Source organism: Protopterus annectens, chromosome 5.part0 (genome assembly GCF_019279795.1).
Source record: "Protopterus annectens isolate FY-2018-M chromosome 5.part0, PAN1.0, whole genome shotgun sequence".
Lineage (NCBI taxonomy): Eukaryota > Metazoa > Chordata > Ceratodontiformes > Protopteridae > Protopterus > Protopterus annectens.
In genome coordinates this window covers 454,143,531-454,157,504 of record NC_056735.1, presented here as the reverse complement: position 1 = coordinate 454,157,504, position 13,974 = coordinate 454,143,531, and the positions used below count along the sequence as shown (strand labels likewise).

At 40.7% G+C, this 13,974-nt stretch overlaps 1 protein-coding gene across 1 annotated transcript in view; it reads right to left on the bottom strand.

The window, feature by feature from the left end:
• LOC122802675 (cytidine and dCMP deaminase domain-containing protein 1-like) overlaps positions 1 to 13,974 on the bottom strand; it is a 1,973,793-nt gene that overhangs the window by 1,594,821 nt on the left and 364,998 nt on the right. The window contains exon 4 of the mRNA XM_044072390.1: positions 10,191 to 10,718. Coding sequence (XP_043928325.1) covers positions 10,191 to 10,718 — 528 coding nt within the window. The remainder of the gene's footprint in view (positions 1 to 10,190; positions 10,719 to 13,974) is intronic.

The window sequence follows — 13,974 nt, the reverse complement described above, 5'->3', positions numbered from 1 at the left end:
TTCAGTCGCTTACCGCTTGCTCAGAGGTGACCTTTGCCTAACATACAAGGCCATGTCAAACCCAGATTTGATGAATATGCTTCACCTCAAAAAATCTAGATCCATCAGAGCCACAAGGGCGGGAGACTTAAACCTCGACACAGCTATTAATAGGACGTGCTGGAGGGATAGATTCATCGCCCAAAGACTCCCTATGCTGTGGAATAAAATCTCGGTATATGTGAGGCAGAGCACCTCGCTGGCCTTGTTCAAGAGAAATCTTGACCAATGGATGGGAGATCGCAGATATACCCCAGGGATTACCTCAGTGTCACTGCTCGACAGAGGCACAGCAAAATAATGGGTATAGTTCCCCATACTAAAGGGGTGGCGTAAGCCACAAAACTATGGGCTAGGCTTGTAAATGCCCTCGGGCAGATAGCCTAGTATGAACCTATGAACCTATGAACCTATGTGTAGACTTGCTAGTGGGACTAGGAGTATAGCTGCTGCCATGGTACCCAGAACTTGCAGCACAAATCTGGCTTGAATTTTTTTTTTTTTTACATCAAAATCCTGATTTGCCGGTGAAGGGACTGAATTCTGTCTTGGGTAAGTTTTGTTGTCATGCTTTTTGAATCCAGATCTGCACCTAAGAAGGTAATATGTTGAGACGGTAACAAGGCAGATTTTTTTTAAGTTTACTGTGATGCCTAGTCTGGCGCAACGTGACATTGTTTCATCCCTCCTTTGAAGTAGTAGATGCCTGGTGGTGGCGGTGAGGAGCCAGTCATCTAGATATGTAAACACCCAGAATCCCTGATGTCTTAAGTGAGCCATGACCACTGCCATGCATTTGGTGAACACTCTGGGGGCTATACTGAGACCAAAGGGCAGGGCTTGAAATTGGTAGTAACTGGCTCCCAGCCAAAAGCGTAAGTGTCTCCTGGATCACCTGTCCATCTTTATATGGTAGTATGCATCCTGGAGATCTACTGAGCACATCCAATTGTCTTTCCCGGTTAATGGGAAAACTGACTGCAGAGTTACCGACCGGAACTTTGACTTCTTCATTGACTTGTTTAGTTTGCTGAGATCTGTAATGGATCTCCAGTTCCCTGTCTTTTTTGGAACTAAAAAGAATCTGGAGTAAGTCCCAGATCCTATTTAGTCTGTTGGGACCTCTTGGATGACTCTTTTCTCTAGCAACAAGATAACCTCTTGTGTTGAGTGGTCCTTTTGGCCTGGTGGGACATCCAGTATGGACCGATTTTTTATTTTTTTTTTGGTGGGGAGGTAAAAAAGGGTATCTAATAACCTCTGGATATTATTGCTTGTACCCATTGGTCTCAGGAAATTTCTTACCAGGCATTTGGGTACAGTGACAATTGACCCCCAACTGCCTCCAGAGAAAGGCAGATGGGCCTCCTTTCAGGAGTGCTGGAAGGGCCTGTCAGAGAATGTATCTCTGTCGCCTAGGTTTTGCGGATCTCCTCTGCCACGAGGTTGCTGTCTTCCATTACAAATTCCGCTCTACCCCTAGGGAAAGAATCACCACGTGCATCAGAAAAACCTTTTTAAGACTTGCAGAGCCAGACTTTTCCACCCTTTTGACCTTTGGGATAAGGTCTAGATGGAGCAGAAAAATGGACTCCCATGGCAGATAAGATTTTCTCATCCTGCTCACACCTGGTTAAAGTATCTCTCACTTTTGATCCAAAAAGGGATGAACCATTAAAGGGGACATTGGTGGAGGAAGACCTAAAGGGTTTGGCAAAATTGCAAAGCATATCCAGGAATGTCTCCTGAGGGAAATTCTTGCTGCTGCTGCTCTACTCGTTCCATCTGCTGCGTAAGAAATCAATCTCATGGAGGAGTTTGCAATGGAAGTGAGGGTGGAGAGCTGTGAAGACACTTTATCTGCAGACCCCGAAGCTGCTGTACCCTGAAGGGAATTTCCTAGCTCTTGTAGGAGATCTCTTTGAAGTCTCATAAAATGGGTAAGGTAGTTCAGCAACCATAGGGTACAGGCCGCTGAAGAGAAAGTATGCTTTCCATATCTGTCCATCATCCTAGACTCTCTGTTAGGAGGATGAACAGATGAAGAGGTCTCCGAGAGTTCCTTCTTGCTGGCCGCAGCCACCACCATGGCATCTACAGGGACACCTTTGTCAAAAAATCCTTATCTGAGAGGGCAGTAATAAACTTGTTGGGCCTCCTTGGAATAGGCTCCACTGCATCAGGCAATGTCCAGGCCTTACGGGATATGACTCCTAGCACTTTGTCATAAAGGGGAGTCACCCAGGAGGTGGAAGGGTGAGACCAAAAATCCTCCAGGTATAACAATTCATCCTCTGAAGGGTTGATGGGCTGCTAGTCACCCCTCTGCTTCAAGATTTCCAGGATGTCAGCAAAGGATACATCCTCAGAGGGGGACCTTGGGGACCCTTCAGACTCATCCAAGTTGGTATCAAAGGTGACAGACTCAGGGGAGTCTATGTGCTTCCTCTTGCACAGTCTCTTCCATGGGAACTCCTTGGAGGGGTACTCTGGGGAGGTTTCAGAAGAGACAACGCTGCCAACAGGGGCTCCCTGAAGAGCTCTGGGTCTCTTTGCCTAGGGGGAAGCAGAGGTGAAGAGATTATTATTAGCACCTAGGAGGGACGAGAGACTGGATCCAATGGTGGGGCTGTCTGGGGTGACAGCACCTTCTCCATCAGCTCAAAAGCCTTCCCACCCTGCTCCTAAGTGGCCCTCAGCTCTGAAGCAACAGAGGGTCAACTCCAATACAAGGCAGATAGCTCCAAAGCTGACGTGGGAGCCAAAATCAACCTAGCTGAGGCACCGAGAGGAAGAGTCAGTATGGATGACAGTCCATGCTGACTCCCCCCCCGGACCCGACTGGTGAGTGTTGACTCCCAAACCCATCGACTTGATCATGGAGCCAAGGAAGTTCGAGCAGTCAGCATGGAAGATTCCAATGGGGCTCTCTATGCCGACGGTTCCACTATTATCGGATCTGAGCTCTTGGGCTCCAAAAATGCTGAGGTGGTCGGAGGAGGAATCACAACCAGGCATGTAGGTATGGATGGTTCTGAGACCTTCGGGTCTGGAGACAAAATTTTTACCAGGGCTGGTGTTTTGAGTAATCTCTTCAGCACCTGCTCCACATCCTCATAAGATAAGCTCCTGGAAGAACAGATGGATAAGGAAGGAGTTCTGCCCCAGTCCAAAATGGTGATCTCAAGATAGGCGAGACAGGCTGCAGTTCTAGTGAGTGTCTTCCAGTTGATGCTTCTGCCCACTCTGAGTATACTGTTGGAGCTGCAGAAGTAATGGTTGTGTCAGAACTGAAAGCCCTCAGTTCCAATGTCACATTCTTTTTAGGTGGCTCAGTCAATGGAGCCGAAGAATCCAGTCTTTTGGTAGACTGTGTCTTAGAGGAAGAAGGGGAGGAAGATTTGGAGCTCTGTCCTTTGTCTAAGGACTTCTGAAAGGCCCCTTTTATTAAACCCCTATCATTTAGTTTTCTCTTCCTTTCATGGAGCACCCTGCTATTGAAGGCATGACAGTGCAGGGGTCCTGTAAATGTACCTCACCGAGGCAGTAGATGCAGCTAGTATGGCCGTCGATGATAGACATTTTCTGGGTACATCTATCACATTTTTTAAACACAGATTGTCGATGCTCTTTTTCTTTAGACATTATCCAAAAAATATAACAGCTACAGACAAGTGCAACACTACAAGCAGAAAACTACCTATAAGAAAGATTTTTTTTTTGACAGAAGAAAAGAGGGAAGGGAGTGGCCCTCTAAGTCAAATGGGCAGTGAGAGCCCTCTAACTTAAATGGTACTCTCTAGGATAAGGCTAGGGGAAGAAAGAGAAACTTCTAGTTTAAAGATTCTCAAGAAGGAAGAACACACTGAAGAAAAGGGAGAGGGAGAGTGGCCCTCTAACTCAAACAAGCTGCGAGAGCCTTCTAACTTAAACGGCACACTCTAAACTAGGAAAGAATAGAGACAAGACCTAACACAGAGTCATGATAACTGTTAAAGTAGAAGAGAGAGAAACAATTAAAGAAACACTGAAAAATATAAAATTAGTCTACTTAGCCAATGAGCCAGCCAGCCAACAACCTTGATGTTTGAGCGGCAAATGAGATCTGGGGATTTGGCCCAGACCATCATGGGATAGGGGTTAGCCTCAAGCCAGTGGAATCTCTCGAGCTTTAGTACTCAGCCGAGTCAAAGCTGAAAACAACTCCGAACCCAACCAGCAAGAATTATGGTGAGATAGGATAACATAACATCTATTTGTTTCTGTTTGCTGTCTGTGCCGGTAATGTCTTCCTGACTTTTTCTAATATAACAGAATCTCTTATACTGTCTTTCTGACAATGCTCATTAAGTGTTTTTTGGCACCAAAAGCAAGCAAAACACTTTGTACTTTTTTTCTTTAACTAGTAGTACATGGAAACAGATAAAGCTCCACAGACTGCAAAGAATTATGACTGGGTATCTGACCATAACCTTTTATTATGTGTTCTTGATGTGCATGCCAAGGTTCACTTCTTTAGGTAAATTTTTTTGGCATGCATGCCTCAAACACATAATAAGCAGATTATGATTGGCAACCTGCTCATAATTCTGTATGTTATTAGTAAAGCTAACAGGATCTATATTATATCCTCGAAGAGGCATTCTAATGAAGGCCTCTTCATTGACCCTTAAAGAATGAAAGCAGAAGACAGCGAACATTTACATCAGCAATTTCTTTCCCTGGGAAAAAAATTGCTTGGCCATCCCTGTTAGTTTGCCGTTTTCCCCACTACAGTGCGATCTTGGAGTTGGTATATTTAGTTAGGGGGGGATGTGAGGGGCACAGTTCCCCATGTTGGGGTGTGTGGGGGGGTGAAGCCCCCCACTTTATGTTTGTAGTGATGGGTTTTTTTTTTGAGGGCAAGCAATTTCTTTCCCAGAGAAAGAAATCACTGATGTGAATGTTTTCTGCTTTCGCTGTTTAAGAGTTGATGAAGAGGCATTCAATGTAATGCCTCTTTGAGGATATAATATACACCCAGCTAACACTGCTACACAAATGACAGTCATATGCTGCTGTAGAAAACCAAAGTACAAGCATTAAGAATTTACTATCAGAAAATAAACATACCAAATGGGACTGTTTAATACTGCTTAGTGCCTTTACTTTGCATTTCCTCTTTAGAATTCAGTTTACACTTGGTACAATTATTCAGTATTTGAAATACTATATCATAAATATTCAGATAAGTACTCACATTAGAACCTTATCATAAAATACAGATAAGATGATGATGCTAGCACTTATCTAAATAGCCATAATGCATTTCTTCAGCTGTTGAAGACTTTTGTTCCTGTGTAAATTGTATACTTAAGGGTATTAAGCATACTTAAACAACACCTTTCTAGTGTTCTGTTTTCAAGTAATAAAATAGTAATGAGTACTGGAGGTTATTCAGAGATATTTGCTTCACCGTATGGCAGTGCTAAATATCATGGATTCTGCAGTGCAATGTGGTCTAATGTTGGTTAGTTATCAGGGATGCACGGCATCAGTATTCAAAGAAATGGACTGTACAGTAAAGATGGAGCTGCTGCTTTACTGGCAGCAGCTGTAATGGACATGCTACAATCACTCACTTGACCAACATGGCAAGAACAGTAAGGTGACATGCTTCAGGGTATGTATCTATCTCATAATGGCAAGGTCATAGAGGGCCATGACTGGAAAATGTCAACACAGGTCATTATATACATGATGAATAAAGGACAAAATGATAAAGGTGAAAAAGGGGAATAGCAAGCAGAGAAACACACTGATGCAAGGATCACTTATTGAATGAGAGGAGGAGGGGGAGAATGATGTATGCCTTTTGGGACTGGTGCCCATTTTATGTATTTGAAGAAAAGGATAGCTGCAGAAGGTAACAGAGTCTTTGTGGGAAAGACAGAGGGAGAAGGAAGGTAGTAGAAGAAGACAAACATAAAATGCAGACACACACAGACAGATGTAGTATGGAGTGGGGCAGCAGTGGAGGGATGCAGACATACTGAGGGAGGATAACTAGTGATGGAGAAGCTTGGACCACAAACAGGGTGTGGGGAATGACACTGTTGAGTACATGGACCCGTCTGACTTGTCTAGAGGTGAGCCTACCTAGACATCAGTCACTTTTTAATTTCTCCAAATCGTTTGAGTTTCTAATACCATGACATGAATGGACCCCATTCCTAAGACAAAGCATGATTAAAGTTCATGAAATCAATATTGTTTCAATCTTTGATGTCTCCTATCTGGCTGATGTCATGGGCAGATAGTGCCTGTGGTGGCCGTATGGTTGGGATTGGCTGGCTGGTTGTGCATCTCTACCATCCACGCTAGGAGGCACTCCATAATACTGATGTTGATATGTAACAGCTGGCGTACTTTAGAAGTAGGGTAACCAAGGAGGACCCCTTCAGATTATTCTCCTATGAGGTCACCATCAGCAGAGTGTTCTCCATCTCCCTAAGAGGTAAGTCTGCTAATTGCTGATGATCCAGCACCAGACATATTAGCTGGCAAGACTCAGGTGCCCATCACTTCTCTGCAACATGTACCACAGCTAAAGCTGAAAAAATAAGAATAGTCAGAAAAAAAAAAACATGAGTGCCCATGTATATTATAGACAGAAGTTTAATTGCTTCATGCAATCATGGACAGAGTATATGTACCTCATCACCTGGACAGCTTGTCAGCTCTCCTGAGATAAACTTGCCTTTTGAACTCTCTCCTTAACCAATGTAAAAGAAAATATTCTGAATTCAGTACACTCTGAACCTGTTAAAAGATGGACAACAAATATAATATACATTAGCCAAAAAACATATATATATTTATCTGCCTATCTTTCTGTCTATATAGCTATGCAAAGATAGACAGAGTTTTAATTATTTTAGTTGCTGTTGAATCTAAAAGCTTGGCACATTCTCCCTAACCTTTACCAAGGCAGGTCAGAATTGTTCCACTGCAAGTTGCTACAGCACCGTCTGCACTGCTTACTGGAAGTGTTGATGCAAGTGACATCACCCACCAGGCATCCACTTTTATAATGGGCTATCTATTTAGCAATTACAGAAGTATCTTGGTCTCCTTACTGCACCAAAGAGGAGTCCTGGTGAAAGCAGCATGTGAAAAAGCTATGTCTACTCTATTCTTCTTGATAAGGAGCAGAATGGCAGGCCCATTCACATGGCTGCATGGTTGGACATGATGTGACATTTATAACTAGGAAGCGATGCAGCACTAACTAGTGTATCACAAGGCACAATTGTGGTCAAATGGCATTCACAGGTTCTGTGCAGGAGCATAGGTCCATAGGTATATAGAGAATAATGACCACCAGGGTGTTTATAAGCCTAGCTGTGTAACACATCCCAATTGTGTTCTTTTGTATCAAGAGCTTTTATTAGGAGGGGAGGTATGTTAGTTAAGAAGTTTCTAAAGATTATATGGTGGGAGTGCTAGTGTGGGCATAGTTATTGTCTGCCTCTGTCTATTTGAGAGTGTGCACATCTCCCATGACCCCTGTGACAAACAAATGCTAGTGGACTCCCCATAACAGAGAACTTAGCTCAAGGGCATGACAGGTAAATATCCAGTTGGAGATTTCCAGTGAAAAATAACACAGTACACGACCATGACAGATAAATGTCACATTTAGGGGTATACTGTGGTCTATGTGCATAAAGTGCAAACGTGCTATACAGAAAACAATACCCCTGAACACAGAGTACATAGAAGCTATCCATCTCTTGGTTCTCCACATGGATCACCACACTGGGCTTCATATACATGCTATTGAAGTGCTATGCCATCCCTAGAACACATCAAGCCCTGAAACTACCTGGCCTCATGATACACATGTCCAAAGATCTCAATAGGGCAGCTCCAGACTCTCACTACAGGATGTAATTCCTGACTCCTCCCCACCTGATATCTGCCTGAATGGTAACCACTACTACCCTCTTTGACCATTACCTATATAATAGCATGGTTGTCACCTGTTACTGTACTCCACCCTACCTATAAAAATGATGACTGTGCCCTGCGTACCACCCTGTGGTCATAGTGAGTAATTGATGTCTGATGACAGTGTGGCCTGTCAGTGCACTGTAATTCATGTCCTTGGTGTGGTAAAGCATGCATCAGTTTTATTATTGTTTGTAACGTGGCCCACATTTGTGGACCTAATGTAATTTCTTTGCCAGTACTACAACATAATATGTCCACCTCTGCCATGAAAGGACACCTCTGCAGCAGGTTCTTCTGATGACATTGCACCTAACTCCATATCCTCTGCTTTGATAGGTCTCACAGGCAGTGCTATAATGTTTCCAAGTTGTATCTGCTTGGATACTATCATATTGTGTAAAATGGCACATATCTCTAATAAATGATTGCAGATGTTAGGTGTGCAATGCAGTGAACTACCAGATGTAGGCAAATAATGGATATGTTCCTTTAGGATCCCAAACACAGACATCATATATGGTCCTCTACCTACTGTAGTATCACATTAAGGGACTGGTGTGGGATATGCAAGGCTTATGTGTGCGAAATTCTTAATGTGTCTCTATTGGATGTTGAAAGAACTCTGCAGCAAGGATGGTTAATAGTACAAAAATCTTTGTGTCCACAGGAATGGGTTGTCTATGCATCCCAAATGATTCTGTGTTTGGATAGAACATATACAAATTCTGATATGATGTTCCTCTCCACAAAGTAGAAATTCACAATGTCCTTGTCATGCAAGTGATGATATGCTAGCTTCTAGAAGACGCATCTGTGACACAGAGTGTGATGATGCAACTACTACCACCTGTTGCTCCTCTAAGGCTGCTGCTACTCCTAACACATTGACACAAGTGAAGCTTCTGTTCTCCAAAAATCCTGCCATTCAGAGCAGATGAATGTTCCAACCCGTAGCACTGGATTTATACATTTTTTAATCATTTTGCCATGGTTGATTTCATCATTTGAATGTGAGCTGAGTCTCATTTGCATGAAGACACTCATTTCCATGACATAATGCAGTCATTTGCATAGTATGAAGACATAGCTATTTCTCCTGTAGCATGATCACACTGGACAGGTCTCTGAGTCATTCTTCCCTATGCATCACTTCTTACATCACCCCCATTTTGGTTAATAATATGTGCTAAATGCTTCTAAATACCCCACATTGTCTCCACAATATGAATAAATAAAATAATTGTAATGTAGAATTATTAGCTACCTTTAATTGTAATAGTATTACAAGAATATATTATATATTATGAGAGTTTTGACTGATTCTTATTTTATGTGGAGTACTTAAAATAGAAACTATAAAAGGAATGTTGCTAAAGCATATTGTATTTTGAAGTGTTTTGCAGTAGTTTGCAGTGTTCTAGTGATCTGTGTGTGCATCTGAAAAAAAATTTAATTTTGATTTTATGTCACATTTTATTTCAAATACAATCTGTCTGCAAATACATACTATATACAACTCAGAATTAAGCACATCAGAAACTGATCAGTAAATGCACAGTTTATGAAGATGTTAATGCTTATATGAACTCCTGTAAGACACTGCTTTAATTGTTGGAGTTCTCTGCTGTATAAACTGTATGCTGAAGAAGAAATGTAAGGTGAACGTATGCAAAACTGTTAAAACAGCAACTTTCCGGTGTTTGTTTTAGATAGCAGTCTTACTGTATTAATTTTAAGTAGTGGAGATGAGTGTGCTATTTTACATAGCATTATTTTGTCTGTGTGTGTGTGTGTGTGTGTGTGTGTGTGTGTGTGTGTGTGTGTGTGTGTGTGTGTGTGTGTGTGTATGTGCACAAACTTTGATTTAGCGCTTTAAACTGGTACTTTTTATGCCTCTGTGTGTAAGTATTTCTTTGGATTTTTGAATGAACAGTACTTTTTTCTTATCATTAGAAACCCATTTTCTAATATCAGATACTACTTGCAGTAATGGTTAAAAGAATAAGATGCTTACACAAATTTGATAGGGTACTAAATGATGACTGAATCCGAAGACAATATTGCAATATATAATAAGTAGCCATCTACCATCTAGCATATAAGTAACTATACAGTATGCACTTTAATTGTACAGAATCAAAAAAGTAAAAATATACCTGTCCTGTAAGATAGTAGCTCTGCTTGTACCATACAGTGTCTTGCAACATCACGTTGATGAGTACTAGAAGATTCGTTATTTGAAGAAGTGGGATAAAATCCCCAGTTTGGCAATTCTGGAACACTGGAACTTATATCTGCCAGTAAATAAATAAGCTTTTTCATGGCACTCTTCAGAATAGTGAAACAATGATCTGAAACAATAGTTTCCAAACCAATTTTCCCCAAGATACTTTTGTGATCCTGTTCGTCTGCAATTAGAAATAACCTTTCAAAGTTTTCCCTGAGATTATGTTCTCCTTCAATCTGCTCCCCAACTTTCCTACGGAAAATACTTCTCATTGAGGTGTTACTTATAAAGTTCTGTAATTCATCAGACACAGGTAGAAGTAATATCTGGACACGAGTATGACTGTTTGATGTCAGCTTTTCCACAGCATTGGCATCATCTTCTGCCTTGACTGTATTTTGACCACATAAGCTTACTTCTGGATCTACTGGCCAGTAGAAGACACTTTTCACTCCAGCTGAAATATTAAAGGAAATGAATGCAGTTTACAATGCATATCAAGACTTTATACTTTATACGGAATTATAAAATCAGTGAGTTGTAAGAAATTTGCCTTGTTGGACAAAATAATCCCTTTTTAAATCCCCACTTCCCCTTACAGAAAGTAATGAAGAACATAAGCATTTTAAACAAAATGGTTTATTAAGAATTATTTGTAATATACATGTTTTAATACAATCAATATGACAGTGACAATGGATAAGAGGTTTGACAGGTAAGCGGGGTGAAATGGGGCAGGCAAGTGCTGACATAAATAGTTTGTAGTATTTTTCTTAGCTCTAAGTGCTGATATCACCACACACATAGCTGTGCAGGTAATGGGAAGTAACACTAAGTAAATGCCCTAGCCTGGTCTCTTAGTACAGTCACACTGCCTCATTTCTCCAGTCTTCCCACTTCCGTATCATCTGTCAAAGCTTCAGCCTCTACCAGAGCTTCACTAGAAGGAGAGAGATGCTCAGCACACACCCCTCCTCCAGGACAGACACGCCCATTCTCCCTGCCTGTCCCATCAAGTGCCCAAGCTGCCAGTCAGTTTTGTGTCACATGCATTATAGTCAGGCCTTTATTATGTCATGGGTGAGAGATGTCAACAGCAGCAACATTTCTGTATATTGGTTGTAGCGTGTGTGTGTGTGTGTGTGTGTGTGTGTGTGTGTGTGTGTGTGTGTGCGCGCGCGTGTGTGTGTGTGTGTGTGTGTGTGTGTGTGTGTGTGTGTGTGTGTGTGTGTGTGTTTTTTGAAGCCTGGAATAAAAGGAGTCTCTGTGAATCTTTCTTAAACAGAGAAAGTTACACAGTTTTGAAACTATTAAATACCTGATATATCTCTTCCTTGTGATTGCAAGACAAAGTGGAATTTCCTTAAAATGAAATGAGGCATCAGTTTAGAAGTCTAGGGCCAAAATATTGCAAACCAGGTGTTTTATTAAGCACCTCCAAGAAAAATTATTCTAAATACCTTTTACAGGAACACATGCTAGAGTATTTATAAGCAATGCAGGCAAAGGTATAAAACATTGTTTATGCCACTATTTGCATATAATGTGGACATAAACTGATTCTGAAAACTCATCTGTAGTAATATCAGATGTAGAGGTTAACAGTAAATTCTATGGGCAGTGACCATGCATGGCACATAACACATTCTACTACAATAGTCAAGACACCAAAAAGTAACTGTAGGCTGAGGTTTCAGTACCAAATTCCAGTAAACAAGCCCTTCCATCAGATAGCTGAATACCACTAATAGAAGATGAGTTAATGTATTACATTACCTTAATACTCCATCTACTTAAAGGACAACTATGCCATAAACCTAAACACAAAATGTCCTTTCCTCCAGAGTGCAATTTCCTCCCTAGAGAATGATCCCTTATTTTCATACATAAAAAAGTTACTGCAAAATCTCATTAACAATTTTAATGAGGATTCTCAAGCTTAACAGTATTTCTCTCTACTTCCATTCTAAATTAATGTGACTGTGATCTGTTAGGATCAGGGGTGTAGCCAGAGATTTACATTTTGTACTCAAACCTAATGTTGCTGCCCCCACTACTCACTTGTCAATTTAAAAATGTACTCAGCCCTCAGAATGCTACCCCCAGATACATGGGAAGAAGCACGTTATTTTCAACTGTTACAATTTATTTCTATAAAAAGCTAGTTTTAGAGGTGTATTCCTTTTGCACAAGAATTATTTATGTACCACTATACTGTGAATATTCATTTACACAGTTCTAAACATTCTATGCTTTTTGAGTGTTGACATTTGGAAGAGATGCTGAGTATGCCTAGCTACACCCTTGGTTAGGATAGACCAGGGCTTTGTAATCTCTCTGGGTATGCTTTTACTGTGTATTATGGGTAAGACGTAGCTTCCAAGAAAACAAAAGCACATCAACATGTGCCTATAGTAGGATATTCAGGGTTAAAAAAAAACACTACAGTAATAAGTAATAAGGTCACACAGACAAGCCATTAATCAATAAAAACTGTAAGAAAGACCCAGGCAAGCTGGAGTCTTCACTGTGTATAACCCCACATTTTATTTAGTGAAGACCCATGGGATGTATGTATGAAACTTAAGGCCATCCAAGTTATAAGGCTGCATGGCTTTTGAATGCTTACAGCTTTTAACTATTTTTTTTTTTTTTTTGCGTTTTTAATGGGAACATTCAGGCCAATAAACCAAACCCCTCTTGCTATGGCCTCATCAGTACAGCACAAGTGGATTGTTAGACTATACATTCAAAACACAGAACTTAAAATATTCCTGGTGTCCATAAATATAAAGGTGCATGCAAAATGACATTCTTACCAAAGGATAAACAGAAAACTGCAAGAAAGCCCCAGCTACTGTGTAAAACCTTAGCCTGTTTGTAGTAAAGACCCATGGGATATATGCAAATGACCCCTTAATGGCATACTAGTGTTTCAGCATAATGGCTTCAGAATGCCCACAACTTTTTACCTTTTTATTTTTAATTCTTTTGAATACATTCAGACCAGTAAAACCAAATCCCAGTGAATGCAAACATGGATATTTTGGCTTCTTTTTGGCCTTGTCAGTAGAGCACAAAGGGACAACACTTTAGAAACACAATGGTTAAAAATCAAGCCAGATGTCCATAAGCATTAGGGTACCTGCAAAATATCCCTCATAACATTCAAATCAAAAGGTAAAAAGGTCGCAAAGACAATACATTCTGCAAAAACTCAGTTCTAATTGTATGGTCTGTTTCTCTAAAGTATAGCCCAATGATCCACTTGTGCTAATCCTAATCCTATGCCTGCCCTTAACCCTAAATCTACACATTATGTTACTAAAACCCTTTTCCTATCAGTACCACTAATAAAGACAAAAGGACACAAAAAAAACAATACCAATCAGGTGTAACAATAAATCTCTCCCCTTATATAACTCTAAACCTAACCCACGAACACTTGCACATACACACCACTTGCTGTAATGCAGGTTTCATATTCTGAAAACCACTACCTTTTCAGTCAACCATTCCTTTACTTCTATACTTCTATATATGTACACTATATACACTATATAAAGTTTGAATTCAACCAAATGTAATTCTTACAAATGTGCAGTCACACATTTGTTTATTTGCTCTTTTATGGTTACTCATTTACGATTCCCACAAATGTACTTTATACAAAATTAATGCTAACCATATACATACATATGCCCCAGGATTTA